We start from the raw sequence: 12,355 nt of genomic DNA, 5'->3' as shown, positions 1-12,355 counted from the left end.
CTATAAGCTATGTGTGTTTCACTGTGTACAATTGTTTGCGCTAACACTGAACCGGCATGACAATATTATAGATTATAAGAGCTACAAACAGGAATAATATTCTTAAAAGGGCACCTATAGTGAGCGTATAGTTTAGTGTTTATATGTTTAGTATCGAGCTGACTTGCCGGGTGTGGGTGAAAAAGTCACGAGTGCTTATAGCAACAACTCAAGTTTTACTCGCAGACAATAATCGCTATATATACTATAATGCATAGTGTGGTCTTTCCGCGCCTTCCGGCAATATTGTGCATTATAATAAACCACGTACTTACACCGTAAGTATATACGTGTTGAACGCGGTAATACAAACCAAAAGAGAAAGAGGACATTATTATATAGCGGCTCCGTGTAGTTATCGTATGTGCAGTGTTCGCAAGTATGAAAGAGCTGCATATGTTATCTATATATATATGCATGCGATAACATGTATATAATATACATTGTACATATTATAGGTATGTATTATACGCATGTATATACATAAGTTCGTACGGGTGCGCGTCGATGAGTTGACCTACACCGGTATAATATCATACCTATTTATACATGTATATCTGTATGCAGACAGAAAAATATAAAGACCAATATTATTATATACGCGCGATATAGGCAGATGTTTCGCACAGACGTCCCCCGCGAATAAATCACCGCAATAATAAAGGCGTGAATGTTTCCGTGCGGTCTCCATTGACGTTGGTTATACCTCAGCGGGGCGCTAAGGGCAATCAATGTACATAACTCGGCAGTTTTTATCTATTCAACTCGAAATTATTATTATACTGTTAAAGCCAAGATGCGCCACGCGGTATGCGTGTAGTGTGCGTGTGTGTATAACACTGTTTTTTTCCCGCCCCATCGCACACACCCTCTCGCGCGTATACGCTCTCACCCTCGCCTCGCCCCCTACCATGTTTTGTGACACGCTCTGCGGGCCGACAGAGACAATCGTAAATTTATTACCCCGCCGAAAACCACTGCCCCACGGCATACGTCGGGTAGGTACGACAAATTTTACGGGCCGCTTCTAAACGACGTGCGCGCCACTGCACGCCACTGCACGCCACTGCCGCCGCTGTTTCAAACGCGTTCGTATATCATCATTACGCCCGAAGACGGGTTCCGATCACACGACTTCAACTTCAGGGGCGTATTATTAGGTATTATTATTACATATTTCTATCTCGTACCACACAAATATTATATTTACGATTGTATATGGTACACGCGTTCATTGAATATTATTCTGGAGTCTATGACCGCCGTTACATTATTGGAGTAGGAGAAGTTATCAAAGGATTTGTCGGCTAATGACTTCTGAACAAGTAATAATTAACATCTATATTTTTTAATTTATTGGGTTGTCTGTAACCGCGACCTTTTTCATCTAACCTTATTATCTGCTTATAGATTCCTTGTATGAACGTATATTTCAAAATATAAATATAACCACTTTATTTGCATTACGACCCGTATAATATATACCTACTTGAGAATTTTACTTGGGTCAATAGACATGTATATACAAATATAAAATAAAGGAGATAAGTCTGACTTTTTTAAATTACATCCTTAGATCTCGATCGAGTTTCGTTAGTATAAGAATGTGTTACCAATCACTGTGATGATGAATAAAACTAAACAAAGATATTGTATGAAACAAAATAAGAATTTACACTACCTTAATCTCAAACATTTAAAAATATTCATTGAAAGAAAATCTAAAAAAGTGTCTAATGAACTCAAATCCGAAAACAATACACTGAAGAATAAATCGTATTCAATACATTGGTACGTAATATCATACTATTATAGATACATAATTATTACGCATATTAATATAATATATTGTCTAATTATATATATATTATATAAACACGCGAAAAAAGCTATATCTATACTCGACAAAACGTGACAATGTCTGTGGGGGAGTACAACAGTCGGCCACGCTTGTCTAATCTAAAATCGATAAATGTAGAGATTAACCTTCTATTAGCCGTATTTAATATTGTGTACCTACAAATTCTTAATCGATTCGAAACGTATCCTACCTATTTATTATTATGACCGCATACGAGTAAAATAGGTAATGCATTGCAGTGCAAGCGCATATAGGTGAAATTTTGTTGACCGGAAATAATAACATAATGTACGAGTATAATATTCATATTATACCATATACGAATGAAATATATCGTGGTCATCCTGATACACGTACTCCGTTTGCTGAGAGAACAGAACTTGTTTGTGCGTCTAAATGAACACACTCCACGCAGTCAGACGAGTTTTGAACGTCACACGCCGAACAGTTGTGTTCTCTCGGCAAACGAAGTACATATTCATTTTTAAAATATTTAACTCGACCCCACGGCGTGTTATTATGTCGTGGCAATAAAAATAACGCTATACTGCTAAACTATATAACTATGTATCTATTATGCGCCCGAAACCCACAAACCATGGTAATAACGTATAATATACGTACTACCTATTTATTATATTTAATACATAGTGTTCAACGTACTATTCGCGTAATACAAAAAAATAAATGAAATAAAATACTTACCTATTATTCGATGATGATCGTCCGTTTTTAATTAGAATACGAATAATGAATTGCGAACAAAATATTATTCGTTTAATTTATATAAATTTAAAATCGAATCGCTGTAATAGGAATATTAATATGTTTTGGTCGTAATAATATAACACAATGAAAGGTTTTTGCGACGTTCTTGTGTGTGTTTTCTAACTGTATTATCGTGTTTGTAGTTTGCTTCTGAAAAATTAATAAGAGAAATTATTAAAATATAATGTATGATTGTTGTTATAATATTTTCCTTTTTTATTCTGTTTCATGTATAAAACAGAGAAGTGTTGTATTATAATTATTATATTATATTGTGCATATCGAATGTATTGTATTACATCACTTATAGCACAATATTGTTATGAGTATTGTTTGATAGTTTGATATAATGATATTATATCTACAACACTAATATTACAAGTTTTACTCAAGTGAATTTTTTTTCAATTTAATCCTTATTAAATGATTAAAATTTGCTGTGTACAACGGTTGTAATAGGTGCCACCGTTAACAAAACAAAATATAATCTCAATTGTTATTCAAATTTGTTCATCTTAGGTGTCTTAAATTTTTTTTTAATGCATCCATTGAATCTATGACCTTTGGAGATAATAAATATTGCAGTGCAAGGTTAAAATATTACCTACATCAACATTTTATATTTTATGGTATAGGTTTGAAAGTTTGAGATATTTGAATATTATACATTCTTTCTGTAATATTTTGTATAACAATGTAACCGCATAACAATTATCTGCTCATCAATCATTAAATGATAATTGAGCGTATTTCGTAGATCTCTTTCTTATTAAACCTTAGTTGACATATTTAATCTTTTTTTCTAAGTATATACACATTATGATTATGCGTTTTTTATGATATTGTACAGATAATAACTTATAAAACTGAAAATTTATAGATACGATTAAACTATTGCCATGTCGTCGTGAGCAATAATAATTGTCAATTTATATTTTATTCCTAGTAACGACTAAAATAAAATCGAAGGCAAATGTCCCGGGTTACGTTATCATTATTGTACACTGCGCACACGCCTTCGAAAACAATATAATATTATGTAGATACCTATACAATTTCATTATAAAATAGTTAATAATCGCGCGGTTAGTATTACAAAATTACACTATAATTTATAACATTATCGTCGTCGACATCGAGTAGGTATATCATATTAATATTATCGTGATAAAAAGTAAAAACGACGTATTCGCTATAAAACATAATAATATATAGGCGCACAGAATAATCGTTTCGGAGATCATAAACGTCGATTACGCGCATATCGGACGGGCCATCGGTGATGTTATTATGCCTATGTCGTAATAATATTATGTGTGGTGGCGGTCGCCGAGATCCCACGAAGGGTTGTTGGGTAAAATAAATAAAATAAAATAAACGGGTAAATATGAATAAAACACTCGCTGAACAACCTTGACGACGATTACGAGTCCCAGACGACGATTGGAATGTTTTGCGTAGGTGCGATGAGATAACGGCTGTGCGTCAAGAGGTCGTTATAATATTATTTAATTATTATTGTAGGTACCTACACAATATAATGTTTATTGCCTATTCGTCGTGAATACATATTTACATCTCGTTAATTAAGTTCCATTGTACACGCCGTATCGTATTGATGTCCACTGTTAACGCGCATAGTAGACCAAATAAAATCGTAAAAGGCAAAATAATGATACATTTAATAATCTCATACAATTGATTTCTTAATTTAACACGGCGCGAACGAAAAAAATATCGTTATTATTTTCCGCAAAAATTTTCATTTACAGCACATGCTGTACATGCTGACATTGAGTGACTAATGTCTAATAGTATTATATTACAAATCTCTTCCAAATTGTGTCCCGACATTTTTATGGTACATTAATTCCATTTTTGAATGCAACCATATAATAAACTATTTTAACATATACCGATAAGTTAGTAAACGGACAGTTAGTACTATATCTATTGTTTGAGTTGCATATCGCGGACACTTTGTACGGTGATAATAAATTGGTAAAATTCGATCGCGGACGTTTTGTATGGTATGTAAATGGTGGTTTTTATTTAGCATGTTTTTGCATATTTTGGATAAAATGCGTATTATTGCATATATTGAATAAAATGAATATTATTGCGAAAAATGCATGTTTTATAGTATATTTCGTAATTAATATTTATAATATAATTAATATTTAATATTTATATTTCGTATTTAATTCTAGTCCTGCTGATTAAAGTATAAAACATGGTTTTTTTGTCAAACATAAATTTTCCAATTTTTCAAACATAAAATTAAAAATATTTCCACTATTAAATGTGAATTATAAATTTTATTTCCAAATTATTTTATTTTATTTCTCAATTATATTATATTAAGACAAACAGCCAATCACTGATGTATTTTAATAAATAAATATTTTTTTTGTAACTATATTTTTGTGTTTATCTTATAACAATTTAAATACATATTTTTGCATATTTTAGTAAATAAAATGCATATTTTACAATTTTTTATTGCATACAAATCCTAGTCCTAATTATTATTATTATTTATGTATGTTAACGACGATTCCACGTACATCACTGTACACTATCTTAAATTATTATTTGTACTTCTGATTAATAAAAGTATCTGACCATGTGCTTAGAACTGCGAAGATAGATACGAATTTATTGTCGTAACTACACTACAAAGACAATTTTCTTATTTTTCTAGGTTTTGTTAAGTTTTGAGTTTCACTCTTTGTTTTTCATTTTTTTCTTTTTTATCAAATTCATATAATATGTTTTGTAGATAAAATACTATATTTTATACTCCACCACAAAATTAGTGATGGTAGATCTCATTTTTAAGTAAGTAGGTAATCAGAATGTCAGAAAAAATATTTATAAGTTTTGGTAATCAATTATTTATTATTTACCAAAGTTGTCATAAAGGTTATCAGATTTTTCATCAACAATATTATCAGACGTCTAAAATTTGATTATTAAGGGGTTTTAAATAGGCAACATTAAAAATATTTGAGAAAGTAATGATTATAACAAGTGATCCAGACGATCCAATGTTAGTAGTGTTAGTGCAATACCCGTTATTTACTTGAAGTTAAATTATAATAGTATACAAAAATAGTTTTGAAATATAATAACCACTCTCAATTTGATCCTTCTATTATAAAATATAATATTATCATGAACCTAGTGAACACGCGATGTGTTAATTAACATTTTTTATCACATATTTTACATTGAGTTCTTAGCTTTTTACACACGAATTACAATAAATACATGTGATCATGTACTTAAAAATCACAAAACAAAATATAGTAATCTGTACATAAAATACGTACTATTTGTTGTACATTGGTAAAACGGAGTGTGCTTTAGATATTCTCTTAAAAAAGTTTCGAGCGGTCCTCTAAAAATCGGGCGTTAAAATCGCTGACAGAATGAGAACAACCATGACAAAATTATTTTCGCATAATATAATAGTTTTAATTTTAATTTTTAGAAAAGGTGACACTCGTACAATCCTACTTTAAAGGTCCATTATGTACTTACTTCCCACTCCGAGATCTATTTCATTAGAAATTCTTATATTTCTAGATTAGACATGTTTGCAAGAGTCGTGCATGTTACGTCTTGATTATCAGTATTACTTTTATTTCCGTGTCTCCTGTCACGCAGTTTTCCATTCATTTTACGCGCAAAATATTATCTTCACAAACCATATTATAAATCATAACTCATAATTATTACGTGTCCGTCATTGCCATTTTACTCTGAAAAATGTTTTTAAAAAATGTAACGGTTTTACAATTATATTACAGTGGTAATTTTTTTTTTTCGTAGGTGTTGTGCGAGGTGGAGGCGGCGATGGTAAGCCTAAGCACGTGGCACAACAGGAAGATACCAGACGGGCCGCGGGCCGTGATCGTCGGTGGCCCGGGATGGGACCCGAATCCCGACCACACGACCATGATGATCCAGGACTGGGGCGTGCTAACCATCTACTATAGATTCCTAAAGGACTGGCTGCACATCAGTCGGAAAATGGTTCAAGACCAGACCGAGCTGCACCAGCGGTGGTCATCATCGGCTGTCTCCGCGGCGGTCGTTGCCGACGACGACGATGGCGACGACAACGACGACTCTTCTGCCTCCACCGTCGACAGACAGACACCTGTAACGCCGCTGCCGTGCATCAGACACCGCAGATGCGGTTCGTCCAAGCATAACAAGTGGCCCAAGACATCCGGTTCGGTCACGTAGTTGCCGGTCCCCGAGGGATGCGAACATGAATTATTAATTTATTTACTTTTTTTAAGTCTGTACATAATATATCATATTATAAATATACCTATTATATATTTTTTTTTTTTTTTTTGTACCTCCGCGATACGATTTATGTACTGCACTGTTTAACGATCGCCCGTGACGTGTAAAAGGGCATTGGAGTACTTAATGGTATTATTATATACCTACTTTTGTTTGTATTTTCGATTATTACACGAGCGTTCTGCGGTCATGACGTATTATGTATGATTTTAAAATGAATTATTATTATTTTTACTACTACATTACGAATCATATTAAAACATAATAAATTGCATATATTTTTATAAATATCACGAATGATAACGATGAACAGATTGTTTTTTTTTAATATTTTGATTGATAATAATATTAATTTTTTGTATTTTAATTTACTCAGGCCATATACTCTGTCGGTGTGATTTTTTTTTAATTTATAGAACCCAATAAATTCACGCCGAATTTATGGTCTCAAATAATCTAATAAAGGTAAAGATAGACTCAGTCTTACCACAAGTAGGTATACTTTTGGTAACTAAAACATTTTAATAACATATTTTCATAAATTATAATTTTATTTTTGATCCTCTCTAGTTTTGTGTTTATGTTATTAGAAACAAAATGGGTGCTATAACTGCTATAATATAGGCAAGACAGCTGACTTGATACTATTATTAAACAATAAATTGTATTGAACAATAAACGAACTATTAAATTTAAAATTACATTATCGGGGCTATTATAATGGAAGACGATCATTATTACATCACAACAACGACATTATTTTACTCATATTCGTGATAAATTATAATATAATTACAATAATTACTTTTTATGTATACAATAATATTATATTAGAGAAGATTATTAATTATTATTTACAACTAATTGTCCAAATAAAACCAAACTTGTCTAAAAAATTATACGACGATAACGTCATTATAACATAATAATAATTGTGCCATGCCATAATGACGACTTGACTTGACCTATATAAATTATAATTTATAGTATGACGAGCTCTAAGACCTATGATATATAGGTATATTATAAATTATATTATTACACTATAATAGTATTACTCAGTGTAAATGTGCAATACTGGTCTTATAAACGGATAATTGTTTTATTAACATTTTTATATATTTAATGTCAAACAATAATTTATTATAGTTGGTTAGTATATTATTATAGCAGACACTATAAGTACTAATTTGTGGTCCAACTAAAAGTTACCTTTATTTTAACACGAATTATTATGGTAAGCACACATTAACTTGTGTATAGTGTCTAACATTTTTTTTTTATAAAAATACATTACAACTTATAAGTGACAAAGTTCCGTAAGAGACAATTACACGCTACTAAACACTAAAGGAACTATTTAATATATACGAATATATATTTATATTTATAATAGTTTAGGTATATACTAATTGTAATTTATAACTATATACTGTTTTTCTTAACTATACACATAGGTATGGTTAATGGTATAGACGTATAGTAAATAGTTTATAGGTTTATTTGAGGGTGGTTAAAGGTCCCTTTTTTTGTATTTCCTTCTCTGTTAGTAATTGGTGAATAAACGATATGTGGTTGGATGGCAGTATTGTGACAAACGGTTCTTAACCGTCTCTATGTTTCGAACGGAAATAAAAGGTATAGTTTACGAAATTCGTACTTCATTTTCATTATTCATTTGTTTGCCTATTTGAATTTTTAGAGTATACGAATTAATACTTATGAATTATGATTAAAAACCGGATTTTACTTATATAATGCATGTTCATATTTTTATAAGCAATTACATGTAGTAAATGGATTTTCATCAATCATACTAAATGGATAATATTACAAATTTTTATTTTGCATATTTTGGGTATAAGTGCATATTTTCCATAAAAAACGCATGTTTTTGCATAATATTACGTTTAAATGTTTTGATTTAATGTTTTAATTTTATATATAAATTTGTTAACACAAAAATTAAAAATATTTTTAAAGATACCTATGCACACACAACAAGCGTTGATATGGAACAAAGTTTTTCTGCATACAAACATATCAATAATGTTTTGATTTTATAACTTAACAATAAATAAATAGCTTAAAAAATTGTAATCCATATTTTGTGCTTTTTAAGTGCATATTAGCATACATATTTAAAAATTTTAAATACATACGAGTATAAATCCGGACTTTACTTATGATTGTAGTGTCATCAATCATCAAGGTACTATCGTACTAGTGTACTATTATGGTCTTATTTACTATGTAAATTATGATTTTGCACATTTTTTTTATAAACGACAGTATTTTTTAAGTGTCATTACAAAATAAATAATGCATTACATCACTAGTTGTTACTACATAGGTCTTGTTAGTTTATAGTGTTTATACTTTACAACAAAATATAATCAAATTAATAAAAACGAAATTTTATAATACTTATTAAATCCATATAATATGTCAAATTGATTTTTAATAGATATTTAATTTTTTCCTATTATATTTGGTTAGGTGTGAGTCTCTCTAATATTTAAAACAGCGAATTTTATCAAAACTATACGTGTAGATCTAAATTATATATATAAAAAAATAATAATTTAAACTTATATTTAAAATAAGGTATCAAATAATAATTTTCAATCAATTAATCTTATTAAGAGTGTCCATATAGCGATAACGTCGTATATTATTAAGGAGTAATATCTAGGCAATTTATAGGGCGTCTATACATATATTTTGGCTCTACTGGAAATATGAGAAGCTAATAATAACTAACTTCATAACGTATGAAACACAACGGCCATCTTAAAGAAAATATTGAACTCAATAAGTTGATGGCACGTGTAAATAATAACTACAAACTTAGATAATAGCAGTAGAAATGTTATGTTTACATTATTGCTGAATGTTTTGTTCATATTTTAAGTATAATAACGATATTCAAGCACTTCATAATCAGCACGCGACAAATTATTTGGTAAACCACACCGGCCGCCGGATTGGATAACCTTTCGCCTCGGTTTCACTCCCCTGTAACGCCCCTTTCGACACACGCCAATGCACCCTCCCACGACAATGTATTATAAGTTATACCCATTTATTCATATATTTATGGCACGGCCATTATATTGTCTCGACAGTTAAATACGAATAAATAAATAAAAATTCATCACAACACCATAACCTTATTTTTATTTTATTTAAATTTTTGAGTCACTGGAAAATTAAAATTATCTATATTTTTTTTATGACTTATTAAATTTTTATTAATTTAATAATATACAATATAATATGACTTTTTATCCCAATAACAATACTTTACACAAATAAATACTCTAATATATTATACATTTTAATTCAAAAACTAATCTTTATGACAATTATTCAAAAATAAAAATGTATATTGCATTATGACTCTCCGGTTGTTTTGGAATAATTGTGATAATAACGATATCAGTAAACTTATAATTTTAGCTAAAAAACGTAGATAATATCTACTTGATAATAAAGATGTATTATAAATGAAGTAAAAAAATCGAATAAATGGTTTTAAAAATTGAAAAGTAAAATAAATAGTTTTAAATTTATCGCATTTTAATATTCGTCCAACTAAAATTAATCAACAACGTGCAATTTAATTTCATTAAATATATAAATTAATTTGTTAAACCTTATAAAGGTATAACTAAAGTAGGCTATTTAAATTTACTGGAAATCTATATTTGTAAATATATATATTTTTTTTAACTTTATTTTTTTAGAACATACAATCTATAAACGAGTGTTACAATAAACATATGTGCTAAAAAATAGAATATTATATGACATGGGCGTACATGAAAATAACAGCCACCCAATAGCGACAATTAAACATTTTGTAATGTAAATATTAAGTACTTATTTTATTTTATTTAAAATTTATATATACACACAACCTACAATGGGTGCAGAAACTGAAAATAGCTTAAGACTTTTTAAATAAAAAACTTTTTATAGTTAAAAAGTAACAAATTATTCTAAAAATTTAAAAAAAAACCATGATAAACTTTAAAGTTTAAATAACTATATTTAACTGAATTTAAGTAATTTTTTAAGCATACCTAGTGCGTACACGCAGTTTTACTGAAATATTACAATAAAACAAAACATTCAAAAGTAAAAATATATTATATTGATTTGATAATTGAATCATCTTAGGCGTGTGTGTATAAATATTTTTATCGCAGAAATAAAAATATATTCTTTACAATAATTGTAGTTATTTAAACCATAAACTCATTACCAATCTGGAAAGTATAAATAATGTTGTGCGTAAGTATATGTAATGATATAAAACATTTCTTATAAAATATTTAACGAAATTACTTTGTTACTCAAAAAAATAACTAGGTTACGTTACTACCCATTACTGAGCTAATGACAAATATTATGAAAGGGTAAAATTTGTTTATAAATTTATAATTATTATCATTATAATTAATAAAAGCGTAGTGTAATATTTTACGTCAGAACGAAATGACCGATAAATAAGAAAGCCATGCATAATAATAATAATATGATGCCACAGGAAGTATACGGGATTGTCGTCGTGAGTAGTATGACTACGTCATAATTTTCTCGATTATGATTTCATTCATACACTTAATATAAAACAAATATCGTAAAATATTACATAATATTCCTACACGTACGACATTCGAGAACGTCACACTCGACTATGACCAATAATCAAACCATCGCTTATGATAGAAGTCTTAATTTTCAATTAGTTTGTAGTCGGATGTAAAAAATAAATAAAAACAATACTGAATCATGTGTACCAGATGAATAGAATAACTTATTCATTATTTCCAAAACTATGATAATGCTTTTGAAAATGTTTTGTACACAATTTTAAATCTTTAAAAATCGATATTTTTAATATTTTTTTTAATTACAACATTAATTTCTTATTCCAAAGCGAAATATATTTTGAAGTATTTCAATATACAAAACGAATAGTTCATGAGTTGTAAGTCGAAATGAAACGTTATAGGAGCTACAATAAACAAAATATGCGTATAAACATAAAAAAATTGTAAAATATTCACTTTTTTAAATAATAAATATTATGCAAAAAGATATATTAAAATATGCAGTTATCATTTACCTAATTATTACCTAATTATAAACAAAAATCGACAAAATGTTAGTCCACTGTTTTGCTTAACTAAACTTTTAAATACTTATAAATTATAATAAATAAATTACTTATAAGTTATAATTGATTTTTATAGATAGAAATATTTCGAATAATATGCTGCTTGCGGACATGAAATTAACATTTCAAAATATTAAAAAAACTTAAAATATAATTACAATATCAAACATTAAAAA

The 12,355-nt window shown here is 28.9% G+C and overlaps 1 protein-coding gene across 3 annotated transcripts in view; it reads left to right on the top strand.

The window, feature by feature from the left end:
* Positions 1–7,301, top strand: part of LOC132917990 (uncharacterized) — a 31,688-nt gene extending 24,387 nt beyond the window's left edge. For all 3 annotated transcript variants that reach the window (XM_060979023.1, XM_060979022.1, XM_060979024.1), the window contains one exon: positions 6,506–7,301. In XM_060979023.1, the coding sequence (XP_060835006.1) occupies positions 6,506–6,925 (420 nt within the window). In that variant the 3' untranslated portion in view covers positions 6,926–7,301. The remainder of the gene's footprint in view (positions 1–6,505) is intronic.
* Positions 7,302–12,355: the final 5,054 nt, after the last annotated feature.

The sequence above is a fragment of the Rhopalosiphum padi genome, chromosome 1 (genome assembly GCF_020882245.1).
Source record: "Rhopalosiphum padi isolate XX-2018 chromosome 1, ASM2088224v1, whole genome shotgun sequence".
Classification (NCBI taxonomy): Eukaryota; Metazoa; Arthropoda; class Insecta; order Hemiptera; family Aphididae; genus Rhopalosiphum; species Rhopalosiphum padi.
Note: the sequence above shows the minus strand (reverse complement) of the source record. Positions and strands in the feature narration are given on the sequence as shown.